This window comes from Lagenorhynchus albirostris, chromosome 2, assembly GCF_949774975.1.
Source record: "Lagenorhynchus albirostris chromosome 2, mLagAlb1.1, whole genome shotgun sequence".
NCBI lineage: Eukaryota > Metazoa > Chordata > Mammalia > Artiodactyla > Delphinidae > Lagenorhynchus > Lagenorhynchus albirostris.
The window spans coordinates 168,161,003-168,179,725 of record NC_083096.1 but is presented as its reverse complement, the minus strand read 5'-3'; the positions used below and the strand labels follow the sequence as shown (position 1 = coordinate 168,179,725).

At 45.6% G+C, this 18,723-nt stretch overlaps 2 protein-coding genes across 5 annotated transcripts in view; both read right to left on the bottom strand.

Moving 5' to 3' along the window:
* Positions 1-1,129: 1,129 nt before the first annotated feature.
* On the bottom strand, positions 1,130-9,984 carry ZNF436 (zinc finger protein 436). Of its 3 annotated transcripts, none has more exons than XM_060141145.1 (4): positions 8,779-8,920; positions 8,301-8,395; positions 7,373-7,499; positions 1,130-4,950 (listed from the first exon to the last, which is right to left on the bottom strand). In XM_060141145.1, exons 1-4 carry the CDS (start codon positions 8,828-8,830, stop codon positions 3,698-3,700), a joined length of 1,527 nt encoding a protein of 508 aa, XP_059997128.1. In that variant the 5' UTR covers positions 8,831-8,920; the 3' UTR covers positions 1,130-3,697. The 3 variants fall into 3 exon arrangements, with proteins under 3 accessions (XP_059997128.1, XP_059997129.1, XP_059997130.1); XM_060141146.1 differs by lacking the exon at positions 8,779-8,920 and adding an exon at positions 8,585-8,692; XM_060141147.1 differs by lacking the exons at positions 8,301-8,395; positions 8,779-8,920 and adding an exon at positions 9,653-9,984.
* A 7,125-nt stretch (positions 9,985-17,109) lies between these two features.
* The window catches only part of TCEA3 (transcription elongation factor A3), a 36,612-nt gene continuing 34,998 nt past the window's right edge, over positions 17,110-18,723 (bottom strand). For both annotated transcript variants that reach the window (XM_060141143.1, XM_060141144.1), the window contains exon 11: positions 17,110-18,306. In XM_060141143.1, coding sequence (XP_059997126.1) covers positions 18,298-18,306 — 9 coding nt within the window. In that variant the 3' untranslated portion in view covers positions 17,110-18,297. The remainder of the gene's footprint in view (positions 18,307-18,723) is intronic.

The following is an 18,723-nucleotide window of genomic DNA, read 5'->3' as shown; positions in this document are numbered from 1 at the left end:
AGTCTCCTATAGATAAGCAGGTCCCAGTTGGCTACTCCATTACAGAGTTAGGTATCTAACCAATGCTTCAAAGAGGTGCATTTCTCCCAGGGCGTAGGAACTCCTTTTTCAGCAGGAACACTAACCTTTGAAACGCTAGGGAACCATTTAACAAATTATCATTTCAGTAGACTCAGCGGGGTCCTAATGGGCTGGAAGCACAGCCATAACAAAGAGCTAGCCTCCTAGAGAAAATTCAAAGAGGGAAATCTGCCCCTACTATAATAATGGCGAACATTAACGTGTTAAATGCCCTGGAGGAGAGGTTCCAGGTGAATTTCTCCAGCATTTTCCTTAAACTTTCCTACCCAGAAATAAAAAATGCTGAACATGTTGAAAGGAGAAAAGGAGTTTTAAAAAATGTTTATAGGAGCTCCCTGGAGGTCCAGTGGTTAGGACTCCGCGCTTTCACTGCCAAGGGCACGGGGTTCGATCCCTGGTCGGGGAACTAAGATCCCGCAAGCCATGCGGTGCAGCCAAAAAAAAAAAAAAAAAAAAAAAGGTTTGATAAAATCTCTTTCTTTTTCCAATCTTGGCGATAGGGTTAATTAAAACTTTTCTTTCATATTTGTATTTTTCCCCAATTTAAAGCACTTCCACTCCCTACCTCTGCCTAGACTGGCCTTCCATTTAAAAAAATGTTTCGTAAGATAAAATAATGTGTAAGTAATTTGAAAATCATAGCCACACCCTAGTAGAACATAACCACAGCCTTAGGCAGACTGCACAATCATGTCATGAATATAGAGCCTTTGTTTCTAAGAGTATCTCTGTTCTGGGATCCTAATACCTAATTTAATAGAAATTGTTTTACTATCCTTAACAGATACTCAAAAATATCTCCTTAAAGCAATATGGCCTCCTCTCATTTTTCCATTAGGATTTTTGTTTGTTTGTTTCTGTTTCCCTTCTCCAAAGCTAATGAGTTACCCATAACAAATATTTCCATGTTGCTTTGCCACCAGCCTAATCTTCATAGGGAACTGTCCAGGTTTTTGCACTTGCCAAATTTTGGCAATATCCAGAGGGCTCACCAATATGTGAAGACACGGTATTCCCAAATTCCCACAAGAACATCTGTACAAATGCATCAATATAGAAACAATTGTGCCCAATTTTAATAAATCTGATGAAAAGCCGTTTTATGAATTGGTGCTGGATTACTAAAATAATTCTCAGCTTTTTGATTTTAAAAATTATACTTTTAATTACAGGATATTGTTAGAATAATACAGATATAGATAGACACAAGATAACTGTGACCAATACCATAAGGAAAACTGCTGTACATACTTACTTGTTCACTCACTCTCCACAACCATAGAAAACAGGCACAATGTGTTCAGGGTGTGTGCAGAAGCAGCCAGAGACTTGGGAGCAGAAGGCATGCAAAAAGCTTTAGCAAAGAGAGACTGAGAAATAACTTTACACAGGGTTCAACACAGCAAATGGGCAACAATTGGCAGGAAGAGAGGAGACAGAGCTGGTCCGGCCCTTGCCCTTTTAACTTCCCAACTGAAGTGCACATGTCTGGAGAGATGGCTGGGGCACTCAGAAGCCAAAAGCAGCAGAAAGAACAGCTTGGGGGTGGGGCAGGGGAGTAGGGAAGGAAAAGGGGGTGAAATAGGTCACGGAGATGCTGTCTTCTTCTACAGCCACTCCGAAGCTGATGCCCCTACTGGCTCACAGAAACAACAGGAGAACTTTGATATTCATTAAAACCACCAGCAACACTGATACGGGAAAAAGACATTTGAGTTTAGTCATCAAGAACATGTAAGTCATTCAACAATTAAAATATGAATATCCAAAGTCAGCTAAATTTTGTATAGAACAAAAAACATGCTCCCTGCCCAAGTTTGTATTCAAATAAGAGTGACAACATAAAGACACCTACTTGGTGGAGTGGTTTTTCATTGTTACTTTTGAGGTTGTGTCATTTGCAAGGGATGCAGACCCACGTGGTTGTGGGTCATAATAAATACATAATACACTACCCAAGGGAGACCACTGGCTCCTTTAACGCCAAGTCCCAAAGAGCTATGGCAAAAGATTTTCAAATGTTACAACACTCACAATACAGTAGAAAAAATGTGGGGCAGGCTCAAAAAATATATATTCCTCACTCTAGTCCCATCTCCTGGGCATCAGTTCCCTCCCACTCCCACCCCCAAATGCTTGGATAAGCATCAACATTTGGGATATTTCTTAGTTCCTATTTGGGCTGAGATAAGGAGAACTGACAGTACTGGGCTTAAATTGGGTCAACTCTTACATTAACCACTTAAATCTGTAGGCTGGGAGAATGGAAATACATTCCTATCTAGTTTTATTAATTCCCTGTGACTAGGCCAAAGAGAAGATAATTCAGTCTGAGAACAGGACAATCAACCTATTTGTCTGGTAATAATCTCCAACTGACCGGTACATATAAACAAGTGCTTCGTTCTGTACAAAGACAGATCTTACAGGAGAGTACACATTACAGCACTAGTGTTTCAATTTTCTTTCATGAAGAATGAAAAAAAGGACATTTCTCACATTGGAGTTATGTCTGTAGTTCTGTCACATGATCAATATCACCCAAGAACATGCTAATTCAGTGTGAATTCAGTTTCTATTGGAAAAACAATAGGAATACACATTTTACATGTACATACACATGCCCTTATGCAAGCTAAGATAAACACTGGGATGTGGCCCTTATCAAATCCTAGAGTTAGCAGTATAGGGAGAATTGATTTTAAAGGGTAGAGGGGAAAGAACAGAGAAATGACCTGCATTCCTTGGGAAGGGACTCTGTGTTTCCTTCCCTGAAGTGATCAATTCCACTTGCTCCTTACACTCCACCATCACTTATGGTCCTATCTTTCCTTGAAGATATTTTCCCTACAATATTCCCTACAGTGATCCCCAAAGAAAATTAATAAATTCTGATTAATGGCAATAACAGTGGGCATCTCTTGCTAAAGTCACCACTGTTGATGAGTCCTTGGTCCCCAAACCTGCGTCTCATTTTTCCTTTTAATCTGTATCTTCATGAAAGCTTTAAAAAAGTTAATTAGAAACAATGAGGCAAAAAGTTATGATCATTGCCTTCATCATGCAGAATCCTGCTCTTAGGAAGACAGAAAGATACAAATGCATGAGCAACTCAAGGAGAAAGCCCTTTGAAGGGAAGATGTGTGTGCCCAGCTACCATGGTGAGTGAATAGGTGTGGCAATTCAAGCAAAGTCTCTGGTTGTCTTTTACCAAAGTAGCTGTGACCACCCTATCACAGGTCAATATTTCCCCTAGCATAGTTCTTTGGGCCAAGGATGGGAGAAATTACTTTTAAAGATTTACTCCATTTCCAGGCCTGAGCATTTATCAGCATTTAGCACCTGGTCTTCAGATTTCCAGTTACTTGTGGGGCTGATTTTGATGAAGTAATTCATTAATATTGGGTGAATAAAAATCACTATTTTGGAGGAAGGAATACCATTCCCAAAGCCATTGATCAGAATTTCAAGTGGCTTGTCTTCTTCGATGTTCTAAACTGTGGTCCACAACAAGGAAATTCAGTACAGTAAAAGCAGCTCAGTCTTGAGAGAGCTCTTTGATATCAAATAAAATTGTACCTTCAAATGAATAATTTCTCAGTCGTAATCACAGGACTTAGTCAGTGTGAACTCTCTTATGTTTAATGAGAGCTGAGCTCCGGCTGAAACTCTTCTCACATTCGGTACATTCATAAGGCTTCTCTCCCGTATGAACTCTTTGATGTGTGATGAGGTTGGAGCTCTGGGTGAAACCTTTTCCACACTGCACACACTCATAAGGTTTCTCTCCTGTGTGGGTTCTCTGGTGTTTAATTAGGTCTGACCTTTCACCAAAGCTTCTCCAACACTCGTTGCACTCATAGGGCTTCTCTCCAGTGTGAATTTTCTGGTGTGTGATAAGATGAGAGCTCCGGCTGAAGCTTTTCCCACAGGCGTTACATTCATATGGCTTTTCCCCAGTATGGGTTCTCTGGTGCTGAACCAAGTGTGAGATGCGGCTGAAATTCTCCCCACATTCATTACAGTGGTACGGCTTTTCCCCTGTGTGGGCTCTGCGATGGCGCACAAGATCGGAGTTCTGACTGAAATTCTTCCCACACTCATCACACTTGTAGGGCCTTTCCCCCGTGTGGACACGATAGTGTTTGATCAGATCAGATCTCTCACTGAAGCCTCTCCCACATTCGTTACATTCGTAAGGCTTCTCACCTGTGTGGGTCCTCTGGTGCTGAGCTAGGTGAGAGCTCCGGCTGAAGCTTTTCCCACACTCCTCACACTCATAGGGTTTTTCCCCACTGTGGGTCCTTTGGTGCTGGATTAGGTGAGAGAGCCGGCAGAAACTTTTTCCACACTCGTTACATTTGTGGGGCTTTTCTCCAGTGTGGATTGTCTGATGCTGAATGAGGTGAGAGCTTCTTCCAAAACTTTTCCCGCACTCATTACAGTCATAGGGCCTCTCTCCAGTGTGTGTTCTTTGATGCTGAATAAGGTGGGAACTCCGACTGAAGCCCTTTCCACATTCATAACACTTATAGGGTCTGTCACCGGTGTGGATTTTCTGATGTCGATTAAGGTCTGAGATCTGACCAAAGGCCTTTCCACAATGAGAACATATATGATATCGGATGCTTGTATGGACTTCTTTGTGGACAAGCAGATCGGTGACTTGTTGGAGAGGATAGCTTACCCACTCTTCTGCTGTTAGATCTCCCCATTGTCTTTCTGATCTATCCCTGTTTTCAAAGGCCTCTTCACTTTCAGGACTGTCCTCAGTATTACCAACAGGTCTTTCAGATGCAGTCCCAAATTCCACATCTTCACTAATCTCTTGCTTTGGATTCACCTCGTTTTCACTCCTGATTTCAAAATCTGTAATAAAAGGTGAAGAATAATACTAGTAAACACACACAAAAATTATCTACTGTGTGCTGGGCACTGTGCTAAGTTCTTTTTTTTTTCTTTTTTATTAATTAATTAATTTATTTTGGGCTGTGTTGGGTCTTCGTTTCTGTGCGAGGGCTTTCTCTAGTTGTGGCAAGCGGGGGCCACTCTTCATCGTGATGCGCGGGCCTCACTATCGCAGCCTCTCTTGTTGCAGAGCACAGGCTCCAGACGCGCAGGCTCAGTAGTTGTGGCTCATGGGCCTAGTTGCTCCGCAGCATGTGGGATCTTCCCAGACCAGGGCACGAACCCGTGTCCCCTGCATTAGCAGGCAGATTCTCAACTACTGTGCCACCAGGGAAGCCCCATGTTTTAAGTTCTTTATGTGAATTACTTCAGCCGCCCTGAGAGCCAGGCATTATGATGATTTCTACTTTATGAATGAGAGATTCAAGGCCCACAGAAGTGACTCGCAAAAGGTCATACAGTAGTAAATGGTGAAACTAAGATTCAAATCCAGTTCTGCCTGATAAAAGTTCATGCTCTGTATCACTACAGTTAATAGCTCCTTATGAATATTGTATATGTTCCTGGTGTTTCAAAAGAAGAAAACCATAAACAGAAAATATAAAAGACTCTAAATTAGAATTTCTAAAAGCCAAGAGCCTAGATATTTTATATGTGAATGAATGTGTGTGTATGTGTATGTTCTTGTCAAGCCTTATTCATTACCATTATATAATATTTACTAAGAACCTACTGGGTTAGCATGGAGAAAAACAAATTTTTATCAATCTATATCAAGTCTCGGTTGACAAGAAAAATGACTGCCAAATGTTACTTGCTACTTTTCAATGGCTTTTTTTTTTTTTTGGCCGCGCTATGTGGCTTGCGGGGAACTCCACCAGGGATAAAACCCAGGCCCAGCGCAGTGAAAGTGCAGAGTCCTAACCACGGGACCGCCAGGGAATTCCCTCAGTGGCCTTTTAATGAAAATAGAGGTGGGAAGGTTGGAGAAGGCAAAAGAGATGCCTGGCTCAGAATATTCTTGGCATTGAGTAGGTAAAGACTTTAAATGAAAATCAAAATATACAAAGTCACTGTCTACAAGAAACTTTCTACCAGACACTGCTTTTTCGAAGTTGTGTTTCTTGGTACACTCTTCAGAAAGAGATTACTAGGTATGCTGGGAGAAAAGGGTCCAGGGATAAATTAGTTTGGTAAATGGTGCATACAACATCATCTTCTTAGAAATTAAAAATGCCTGATATCACATTAAAGGTTCTGAAGAGTCTTGAGGTAAAGAAGCCTTGTAAACATTATCTAACCCACTCCCAAACTTATATGGGCAAGAAATATATATATATATATTTTTTTGTGCTTCCATGCTTCCATCCTTCCAAAATGTGCTCCTTGGGCTGGACCACTGACATATAAATTCACATTTCTTTAAGATTCTCATTTCTTGCTTTTGTTGGATTGAGTGGAATATTTGGGTTACTGACTACAATAGATCTGGGTAGATAACTTCACTTCTGGCTGCATTTTGAAAGGAAGGATCCAAGAAAGTTGGGACATCAGAGAGAGCCCAATTTAAAAAGGAAACCCTTCACAGTTTGCCTTTTGTTTGTTAAAAGCTATAGGAATAAAGATTTCATAAAAAGGAATAATCCTAATGAATGGCAGATGACCTAGTCAACCATACATGATTGCTAACTTCTGTCAAGTCCTAACAGGAGACAAAGTGAGTCAAAAGACTTTCAGCTCAAGAATACACTGTTTAGTCTAGTTACACCCAGACCAAAGGATATCTAAGAGAAAAGACAGGTTTGCAGACCACCAAAAAAATTAGCTTCCCTCTCTAATAGAATTTGTGATCTCATTTAGTTCAGGATTCTTCTGGAACAGCATCATCTGACACACTCAAAATCTATGATCAACTCTGAAATGTCTCTAGACAAGTACCTGCTCTGGATAAATAAAGGACCTGAGTCAAAGCTACAGCTCTGAAGCCAAAGCAAACACAAAAAGGTGGCTTTTGCCTTCCCATGAACCTGGGTCAGAACCCCTTTATCTTCTAGTAAAAGCACCATTTACAGGGGCATTTATATCCTGGCAAGCACCATTATGTCAGACCTGTTTGGTCAGTGATCTGTACAGACAGGCTGGAGAATGGCAAATGACTCAGGGCGCAAGAAATCTGAGTGTTTCTAAAATGTGCAGGAACGATCTTTCATTTTAGACCATATGACCTTGATATTCCCACATTCAAAGATCTGCCTGAGGACTCAACTCAAGCCAAAATCCAATTAAGAGCTTTAAGAATCAACTAACTAGGTTGTGTTGACAGAGGTAAGGCATTTTTGACAGTCTCAAAAACGTGGGCTGGAGAAAGATAGAGAATACTTACCTAATGAGACAACATTTCCATAATTCTCCTGCATAACATCCCTGTAAAGGTCCCTTTGTGTAGGGTCCAGAGGTCTCCATTCTTCCCGGGTGAGATACATGGCCATATCTTCAAATGTCACAGGTGCCTGAAATCACATATCGCTTCCTCAATAATTGGTATCTAGGAGGTTAGTACCAGTTTTTCTTCTCGAAATTAGAGACATGGCTAGAATTGTTGAGGAGGCAAAAGGTATTAGGTCTGATATGTAGAGTCCAAAGGAGAAATAAACAAGCAACAAAGAGATGTGGTAAAGGAGAGAGCAATTTATGAGCTGACTGCTTTGGTCCCACGGCCAGATATCCCTGCCCCACTCCGAACCTTACCCTCTAGCAGTACTTTTCTCAGAATACAACTAGCACTTACATCATTCCATACCTTTACCCACAATGTTCCTATTTTCTTGGAATATCTTTCTCAGGGTAGTGAAATCCTACTGTTCCTTAAGGCCCTGTTCCAGCACCGACTGTTCTTCAATGCGCCCCATCTCGCTGCTCTGCTCCACTCCTCCCTCCCTCCCACACCTCAGACAGAATTAATACTCCCACTTCTTGGTCCCCACAGCATGTTGCTCCTACAGAAAATAGTGCTCTTATCATGTAGTTTCACGGTTAACCGGATGCATCTGTCTTCCTACTGATTGTGAGCAGGCAGGGAGGGCATGCCTCATGCATCTTTTGTCTCCCCAGTATTTAAAGGCAAACAGCAGGTGTTCAGTAAATGCTTGTTTGTGGCTATACTGTTCTGATACTGGGTCTCTGGAGGCAGAATACCGAAGCAAGCGAATTACTAATCTCAGAGAATTTCCCACAGAGATTCGCGGAGCAAAGAAACGCAGGAACGAGGTGGGTAAGCACAGGTAGGGTCCGAGAAGCCACCCCCGGCTTACCTGGGACCCAGCCATGAGCAGGGTGGCTGCCATCTCGGGCTCAAGGATTCGCCTCCCAGGAGAGAGAGAGCAGGAAAAGTAGCTAGCAGACAGCGCTAAAGGAGGCGAAAAGCAGGGCGTGAGGCACAGAAACAGGCCCTGCCCACTCCCCGGGTCTGGAGTTCTGGCCGCCAGACGACTGGGGAGGGCCCTGAATCCGGGCCGGGTCACTCTCCTCCCTGACCCTCGAGCGCGACCCGCCCTCCGTGTCTCCGCCACCAAGGGGTGGAGGCTCCCGGAATTACTAAGACAGCCCCCTGGCTCGGTCCCTCCCGGGCCGGGGGTCAAGCCGAGGCTGTCTCAGGGAGGAGGCTCTCAGCCCAGCCCACAGAACGCCTCTGCTCTTCCATGTCGAGGCTGGGCCCTTTCCGGCAGCTGCCTCAGCCAATCAGCGAGCGAAGCGAATACGAGGCCCGCCTCTTGTAGCACGGCCGAGCACCTTTATCACGCCTGAGCCCGCCCCCGTGGCCTGTCGGGAGTTGGAGTTCCATTCGGGCGTACAAAGGCCAGTCAGAGGCCAAAAGCCACGGAGGGAAAAGAACAAAAGGGTGAAGAAAAAAGCGCGTCCTCCTAGCCAGGGCGGAGTATCTTCCGCTCTCCTCTCTTGGAGACCACAGCCGGCTTAAGCCAGGGAGGTTGCCTTGCTTCTCTTCACGTCCCTACAAGCTTATCTTGAGTCGGATCTTAACTGCGACGTCGAGCCTAATTTAGGCGCTGGCCTGTGTTGAGTTCAGCTGGGATTAGCTCTCACTTGATATCCTAGGCCTGAGAGGAAAGCAGCAGCCGCCCACTCCCCAGGGGAGACTCAGCGGCCGCGCTGGAACTTTGAGCTCCACCCACGCACTACATCACCCAGCAGCGACTGCGGCATTCTCACACTGCTACGCAGACTACAACTCCTAGGGGGCAACGCGCCGCCCGTCTGCCAGCAAATGTGGTCCGCGGCTGGGCCAGGCTTGTGTCCCGGCTCCATCGCTGTTAACCCTGTAGGGGCGTCCTTCTAAAGAGGGCGCTCCTTGAGGGGCAGGCTGAGTTGCGCCTAGCGGAGGGGACGCAAAAGCCGGAGGGAAATCAGAAGCGAGGGTGGGGTATAGGGGCGCGTAGGGTGGAGCGAGCCAGACCCCAGGGTTGGGAAGGACCGTCCTTATCATCCCTGAGGGCTTGCCTGCTAAAAGGGTTCCTGGCGGCTTCCCGCATCGATGGGATCGTGGGCCTCTAATGGCCCACGCCCGGCGGACCCTTAGGTTGTTAGCAGTCCCTGACCGACTGAAGGTGGGAAGCCGAAAACCCGAACTGGGAACGAACAGACCTACCTCCTGGCCCGCAAAAGATCCGCTAGGTCGCCGGCTCCAAGATCCAAGAGGCCTCAAACAGATTTCAAATCCTCAGGCAGAGTTCTCTGAGACTACAGACGTTCGGAAAGATTCTGGGGGTCACTGGCAGATCCTGTCTATCTTCAGATCTTCAGGTAGATCTCGAATCCGTAGACGTGCAGGCAAAGCCCAGAGATCGTAGGCGGATCCCAAAGACTCACAGATTCCCGAGACCTCAGACTCTCAGACAGCTCAGAGAAACCACAGGCTCATAGGCAGATTCCTGAGACCACAGCAGCTAGCCAAGAAACACCACCAGCAGCTAAGCTACATTCAACTGGAGTTCTTCCGAACGGAAGGACTTGCAGCCTTCCCTTTCCCCAGCCAGAATGAGAAAATTAGACAATGGAAGCCGAGCACTAGGGAAAGCAGGCATTCTGCGTGGGGAAGAGCTCTGAGCTCGCTGTAGCCTTGGAGAGGGAAGTGATGGAAAAAGAATATAGCAGCTTATTAGGGACTCCCACCCTCTTCGAGTTATAAATATCCCCAGAACCTTGGCTACGTGCCCAGAAGCCTGTTGTCTCTAACTGTACAGGAGACTTCTCTGCCTGGGCTGGGAAAGGGGCTTTTCTTTTGTTTTGCAGATATGTCCACCCACTAAGTGACTTGAATTTTTTTCTTCAAACGTGACTCTAGGCTATGCTTTTATTAGTGAGTGTCCTGTTCCCAGTGCTCAGTTATTTATGGTTAAATTACTCGTGTCTAAAAAGAACTAAGACCCTACCCAGCCATGAGGCAGACTCTCCCACGCCCGCTCCTCTTCTCACTCCCAACTGTGAGGCAAGGGATTTTTTTAGATACCACAGAATTGTACCATCCTACCCCATCTAAAATTAATATGGGAACCACAAAAAGTAGAATCGCAGAGGGTCCCCAAGAGGCAGTGTCCTGAGTGGGAAGTGGGTACCAAGGTGGGTACCACGGTCAGACAGACCTGGGTTGGAATCCAGGCTGTGTATCCCTTGGAAAGACATTTAATCTCTCCAGGCCTATTTCCCTTTCTGTGAAATTGGGTAATCATACCTAAGGTGGTGGTGAGCAGTAAGTGAGATGACTTAAAGCATTCGACACAGAGTGAGCACTCAGATGATAGTTGGTATTATTATTAATCCTGCCTTTGGTGGCAGGAGAGACTTTCAGAAAGGTCTGTGGATATTTTCACCGGCTCAGAACATCTGGGCAGTCAGAGTAGCTGGATAGCTTTGAGGATCTGCTGATGACTGTATTATCCATAGTGTTTCTGCTGAAAATCCAGAGGGAACTGGAAGTTGAGCCAGTTAGTTGGGTTCAAGACAACTGGCGTATTGAGCCGAGTAGAGCAGAGGTATTTGGGGCTGCCAAGAACCCAGCAAGGTGAGGCCTTGCACTCCCAGGGAAACCTCTGGGACAAGGAAGAGGGAGATAGGTTCAGACTTTGACCAAGTAATTGCAGGTTTCTAACTGGGCCGAAGGTGAGGTGAGTGCCTGAGCCCCTCAGCTCAGTGGGGCTCCCTTTTCATCCCTTCTCTGACAGATTGCTTTGTAAACTTTCTTAGGCCTTTTCTTTCCCCTTGTTCCAGAGCTTTAAGTCCTTCTTTGTCCTCTCGCCGTTCCTTTTATTCCTCAGGCCTGCCTGGGGGCAGGATGACTCTCCAAACCCAGCTTGGCTGCTTGCCTCCTTCTATGAGTAAGTGCTTTTCTCTTTCTTCACCTGGGACCCTCCAGAGGCTAGAGGAGAAGAGGGGCGGAGAGCGGATGGAAAGCATGAGTGCATTTGGTGCCCCTGGGTGGGGGTGGCCCCTGAGTGGGGAAGAGAGGGAGGAAAGACAGTGGGTGAGGGGTTTCCTGTTGCAGCCTTCAGCTGGACTCTGAGAGTTGGGGGTCACTGGAGGAGGAGGTGGCTTCCTGCCCCATTGTTCAGGACTTCATTGTTTCCCAGGAATACTTATCGTGTGTGGGTTTTCAATAACCAACTTGGAAAGCTGTGTTTGTTACCATTATTCAGCAAACAATGCGCACCTACTGTGTGTAGAGGCAGCAGCACAGCCTGCCACTGGGGAAAGGGGCCAGGAGTACCATTTCATCAGGGTCTCCAATTTAGGCTTTTGACATTATCTCCAAATGGGGTTTTACATTATGTCAGATCCACTGACCAATTTGATCAAAGAGCCTCCTTGTATATCCTGAAGCTTTTTTCTTATTAACAGACCACTGTGCCTGGGGAGCACTATAAATTATTATATTTTAATAAATCCTATAATTATCTTGTGAGCAGCACAGTTATAATTTTTTGTATTGGAAGCATTCATTTGCTAGACATTGAAAAATATGCCTCAATATTTGAGATCTTGTTTTGTTATCTCTTCATTTTCAAATATACCAGGAACACTGAAAAAGAAAAATCAGGGCTTCTCTTTACCCCTGCTCAGAGCAGAGATGAAGCCTCATCTCAGCACAAGGAGCTGGGGACATGGGGGACACCCTGACTTAAAAACAGTTATTGCAGTCCTACTTCTAGAGCATTTGGAGGAGCTAGCTAGTGGGCTTCGAGGAGGGGCAGGCTCACAGCTGCGGGGGCGGGTAGGGGAGGAGTCTTCACAGAGGAGGTAACTTCGGAGCTCGCTTGCAAAGACTGTAGGAGTCTTGGAGGTGGAGAACGAGGCGAGGGAAAGCATTCCAGGCTTCGAGAACAGCATGTGCAAAGTCACGGAGGCGTGAAAGGACAGAGCGTGTTCCAGAATGGTCAGGATTGGGTATGGTTAGAGGGAAGAGTATGGGGGTGGAGAGGCAGGGGGAGGAAGCAGAGCGGGGACAGTCTCTTATGTCCCTTTGCCTGCCTGCCTGTTTGTCTCTGGCTTTGGCTGTGGATCAGCAATGCTGGTGATGAAGTGCAGATTGGGGGGTGGCCTGGGGTGAGAAGAGCAGATTGACTCTGCAGGAGGAGAGGGGAGTGGCCAAGATTGGGAAGCTCTTTATGACCTCATGCATTTCAGCTGGTTTTCTCCTTACAGAGTCAACATTTTCAAATAATGTAAACAATTGCATTAAAAATGCAAAACAAACTTATTTAGTATTGTTTAACCTATTTAAAGGCATCAAATAGGCCTGTATTCACTGAACATATTTACTGTCTCTGTCCTGTACCGGCACTGTGCTGGGAGTTAGGATACTGCCCCCTCACAGTGACTACAGGGCTGCTGTGAGGATTAAATGTGAGAATGGCTGCAAAACGTAAAATGCATGGGCACAGAGGAGGGCCTTGTCACACAGTGGCCATCATGGTTGTAGGAGAGGTAAAACGCATCACAGATGATTTTTCACCTCCCATCTGTGAGGTGAAATCATGTTTCAAAGTGCATGAACGGAGGCCCAGGTTCAAGTCCAGATTCTGTCTCATAGAAGCAAATTACTCTCTGAGCCTCGGTTGTTTTGGTTTGTAAAAAGAATATAATAATACAGTTCATAGAGACAGAAAGTAAAATAGTGCTTGCCAGGGGCGGGGGAAGGGGGAAATGGGGAATTGTTTAATAGGAATAGAAGTTCAGGGTTTTTTTTAAAATATTTATTTTATTTACTTATTTATTTGGTTACATTTTCTTTATTTATTTGGTTGTGCTGGGTCTTAGTTGCAGCACGTGGGCTCCTTAGTTCTGGCTCGCCGGCTCCTTAGTTGTGGCATGGGAACTGTTAGTTGCGGCATGCACGTGGGACCTAGTTCCCTGACCAGGGATCGAACCTGGGCCCCCTGCATTGGGAACGTGGAGCGTTAACCATTGCTCCACCAGGGAAGCCCCAGAAGTTCAGTTTTGCGAAATGAAAAGAGCTCCTGGAGATTGGCTGCACAACAATGTGAATGTACTTAACACTACTGGACTTTATGTACACTTAAAAATGGTTAAGATGGTAAATTTTTTGTTATGTATATTTTCTCACAATTTAAAATTTTTATTTTATTTTTTTAAATAAATTTATTTTATTTATTTTTGGCTGTATTGGGTCTTCGTTGCTGCGCGCAGACTTTCTCTAGCTGCGGTGAGCGGGAGCTACTCTTCGTTGCAGTGCGTGGGCTTCTCATTGTGGTGGCTTTTCTTGTTGTGGAGCACGGACTCTAGGCGCATGGGCTTCAGTAGTTGCATCACATGGGCTCAGTAGTTGTGGCTCATGGGCTCTAGAGTGCAGGCTCAGTAGTTGTGGTGCACGGGCTTAGTTGCTCCGTGGCGTGTGGGATCTTCCCGGACCAGGGCTTGAACCCGTGTCCCCTGCATTGGCAGGCGGATTCTTAACCACTGCACCACCAGGGAAGCCCTCCCACAATTTTTTTTTGCACACAAGTTCATTTAATCTAAAACTCACCAGTTCTCAACCCACAAATTTTTTTAAAAAGAACCTGGTTCAGGGGGTCTGAGGATTAGTTGAGACAATATAAAGTACCCCTATACTCATAACAATAGCTAATGTTCACTAGTCAGGTACTTTGTGTCAGGTATGATTCTAATGAATCCTCACAACAGCCCTATGAGCTATGTGCTATTATTACCATCATTTTACAGATGAAAGACGAAGGCATGAATTTACATAATGTGCCCAAGACACCCAGCTAGTAAATGCTCAAAAATTAATAGATATTATTTTTTAAATTAATATTTATTTTCGCTGCGCTGCGCCAGGTCTTCGTTGCAGCACATGGGATCTTCACTGCAGCATATGGATCTTTAGTTACGGCATGCGGACTCTTAGTTGCAACATCCATGTGGGATCTAGCTCCCCGACCAGGGATCGAACCCAGGCCCCCTGCATTGGGAGTGTGGACTCTTACCCACTGGACCACCAGGGAAGTCCCCTTAATAGATATTATTGATACTGTCATAGAAAGGAATTATTATCATTATCATGGTAGAATGCACTGTAATTATTGGCATTTCACAGTGCTGTGGGAGTTCTGAGGAACCATCTCTTGTGGCCAGGGTTATCAGAGAAGACTTCGTAGAAGACGTGTATCTGAGGTAAGCCTTGAAGAATGGGCAAGATTTGGACTGGGGTGGAGGAGGGGGAATCGGAATAGGCAGTCACAGTTGGGAAGGTCCATCAGGTTTTCAAGAACAGGACAAATACCTCCCTTAGGCTGGAGCATGAGGGGCAGCAGGGGTGGAAGATAAATCACTAAAGACAGGCAGATGGAAGGGAACTTTGAAAGTCAGACCAGGTATAGCTGGTGAAAATCCACTGAAAATGATTGGGGGAATGATGCTCAGAGCCGTGCATGGCTCATGCTGGTAAGGTAGGGACTGTTTTCTGTTTGCTTATTTGTTTTTGTTTTTTTGGCTGCACCACGTGGCATGTGGTTTCTTAGTTCCGAGACCAGGGACGGAACCTGCGCCCCCTGCATTGGAAGCGTGGAGTCTTAACCACTGGACTGCCAGGGAAGTCCCGGTAGGGAGTGTTTTGAGTTGGGAGACCAGTAGAAGGCCTTGGCATCAGTTGGAGAAAAAAGAAGACCTGAGAGAAAATGTTGATGGTGATGGCAATGGAGAGAAGGATTGGGTAAGGAAGAGACTATAAAATGAAGAGGCCAAGGGAAAAGGCTCAAAGATGGTTCTAAGTAATGAACTAGTTGACAAATAGAAAAGACAGAAGAGGGGATTTAAGAAAGAGAAGACGTGAATTCAGTTTGTGATTAATCGTATTGAGAGGGCCAGTGGGGTACTTGGAGTAGATATCCAGATAGGCACTTGGTGACTGAAGTCTCAAGCTCAAAAAAATAAAAAACCTCAGAGCTAAAGACAGAAATTTGGTAGTCTGGATGAGACTACTAAGAAAGACTTCTCTGTAGTATTCCAGGTTTCTGTAACATTTGAAATCCTCTTTTAAACTGGTCATAGGATCTTTTTTTTTTCTTTACATCTTTATTGGAGTATAATTGTTTGACAATGGTGTGTTAGTTTCTGCTTTATAACAAAGTGAATCAGTTATACATATACATGGTCATAGGATCTTGACTCTGGTTTTCAAGGTCATTTGGCCCTAACGTTCCTGGTGAGACCTTCCTTCCTCCATCCCAGCCACGTTGCTTCTCTGTTTCACCTAATGTCGTCTTTTTCCTCCTGTAAGGTAGCAGCAATCTCCCTCCCTCTAGGAAGCCTTTCAGGGAGGTAGAGTTAACACTAACTCCCTTGAAGCTCGCACCCTCTTCATCGTTGTTTTTTCCTCTTCATCTTTGATATTAGGGAGGCGATGGGGTTAAACCATGTATTCTGGCCAACAGCATGTGCAAAGCCTGTGTGACGAGGAGGAACACAGCACGGCCAGTGTGGCTGGAGCACAAAGTGTCGGGGAGAGGCAGAGGCCAGCCCTGCAGGGCCTTATAGGCCCTGCCAAGAGTAGCGGGAAAAAATGAAAGGTTGCAAATGGGGGTGGTGGAGTGGTGGGGCAGGGGCTGTAACATGATCAGACTTGCAATTTTGAAAAGCCTATTCTGGTCAGCGCAGTGGAGAGCATGAACTGGAGGGGGTCCTGGGTGGACACAGGAAGACCAGTGGGGAGGGTATTGACGCCTGCTGATGAACACAGTCTGAGGCCTATTCATGCTTTTCTGTGTCCTTTTGCGAATGTAGATGTGTACTGTATAGATGTGCGAACTGGAGCCGACTTGTTCTTCTGCTGTTTAATCTGACTCATCTCCTTTGTAAACAGTAAGGTTATTGAGTTTTGTATTTTTTCCTATGCTGTAAATCCTTGTGACACCGGGAGCACAATGGACATTTAGACTGTGACTACTGAAGATCGCCCCAGGGTGGCATATTTAAAAAGCCCAAAAGTAACATTTATTGATATTATTATATTAATAGTGGTTGCTATTTTGTTCTGCTTTTGATTTCTAGACGTTTGGATGGAGGATTAGATAATGCAGAGAAAAATCTGGATGTCTCAGCCAGTACTCCTCAAGTGTGGTCTGTGGACCAGCCGCATTGGCATCACCTGGGCGCTCGTTAGAAAAGAAGAAAATCTCAGGCCCCACCCCAGACCCACTGAATCAGAATCTGCGTTTTAACATGATCCCCAGGGGATTCCCACCTATATTACAGTTTAAAAAGCACCTGGGTATCTAAGCAACACCCTTCTACACTTCTGTGGGTAATATTCATACCTCAGGCTTTATCACAGCCCATCTGGTGTGGAAGTCTCTACCTGTGGCTTCTTCCCCTGCCAGGCTGGGAGCTCCTGGAAGGTAGAGGCCGAGCACTGTGTATGGCCCTGGATTTCTCAGAGCATAAAGCACAATGACAGGAAGCAGGAGACCTGGGTTTCCGTCCTGGATCTGCCATTTATGAGCTGTGTGTATTGTATCTTCTGTGAGAGGATTTTCAGTCCTTCCAAAGGACCCACCCCAAATCTGACCGCTGAAAACCTGGAGATGGTGGCAGGTTTCTGTACACAGTTTTATTTACAGGCTTCATCTACAGGAGGAGGCACTTGGGTAGAAGGAGGAAGGTGATAACCAATTCCGCCAGGGCACGTAAGAAACTTGGGCTGAAGTTACCCCAACAGCTACCCTAAGTGTGAACCAAGGCAGATGGAAACTCTATGAAGCAGGCACTAGTACCACTCCCATTTTTGATGGGTAAGGAAATGGCTCAGAGAGGTTAAGTGACTTGCCCAAGCTCCCAGGAGTTCACAAGCTCTTACGCGTTAGTTATTTTAGAAAACACGGTCCAGGAGCCTCAGCCTGGGGCTGCTGGAAGGCCAGGGACAGTCAGCGACTGAGACCCAGGACAGACCCACCAGACCTGCCCCCAAGGCTTTTCCAGAAGGTTCCAGATTTGCCTAAAATTCCTATCAGCTTAAAGCAAGCCAATTTCATCACGGGAGAAACACAACAAGGGCCCTTGTGCACTGCAGACTTCCTCTGTAGCTCGGGCCACAATAGAGCTGTGAGGAACGCATTGCCTGGGCCTGGATGGGTTCCAAGGCTCAGGACCTCCCAGGGGCCACCAAACTTGGGCACCACTGTACACTTCACTCAGAAACCCTCAGCTCAAGATGATGTGTCCCCTGCCTAGAGGGACCAGGTCTGGAGTCCTCAAAGGCCCCCAAACAAGCTAGGAACAGGGAATAGCAGAGAGTCTGGGAAGAGATGAGGAGTGGGGAAGAAATCTTTCTACACGATGTGGAAGTCATATCTGCCAAACCATGTGCCAACTGTTCTGCACGTGTGATTCATGGTGGGGTGGGTAAGATTTGAGTCGGTCTGGTAGTTTTCAACTCAGAAAAGGCCAAGAGGTTCAGATGTGAAGGAAGGGACTCAAAGCAAAGGTCTACCGGTCACTGTCAAAGATACGGCACCTCAGCTCTGAGGCTCTGAGTTTCTACAAGAGGTCCGTCAACACGGACTAAGCATTGTACCCCAATTAGCCTCCCCCTATTAGTCAATCACTATTAATAACTGATTATTAATTTGTAAAAGAATTCTCCCTCTGATCCCTAATGCCCCATTCAGAGTTAAGTACTTTTCTTCGTTTTAATTTTTATTTTTCTCCAGTTACGATGGCTTAGTGCTTTCTCTTTGTTCTTCCTCACCTTGTTCACTGAAATCCTGGCTGGTGGTTCTCTCAGCAGAACTACAAAACCAAAAAGGCAACAGTGTTTTAGAAGTTTCTTTGCCGTGACTCAGGGAGGCTAGAGGCAGGTGGAGGGACATGAAAAGGAAGGTGGGGTCTGGAGCCACACAGACCAGAGTCCAGATCCCAGCTCTGCCATTATTAGCGTGTGACCCCGAGCAAATCACTCATCTGCATAGTGGGATCATAACGCCGATCAATGCAGAAAAGCATATCAAGTAATGAATGGAAATTCGATGGCGGACATGCAGTAGGCTCTCAGTTTATGGTCAGAAATAACACCGTGATTATTACTCATAGCTTGGTTAGACTTTAGGTCTCCCACATGGCAATGGACACTACCTGAAAATTTTGTCAGAAGCCATGTAGCTGCCACCTCTAGTGGGACCTGCCTCTCCAACTTCCAAATTCCAGTTT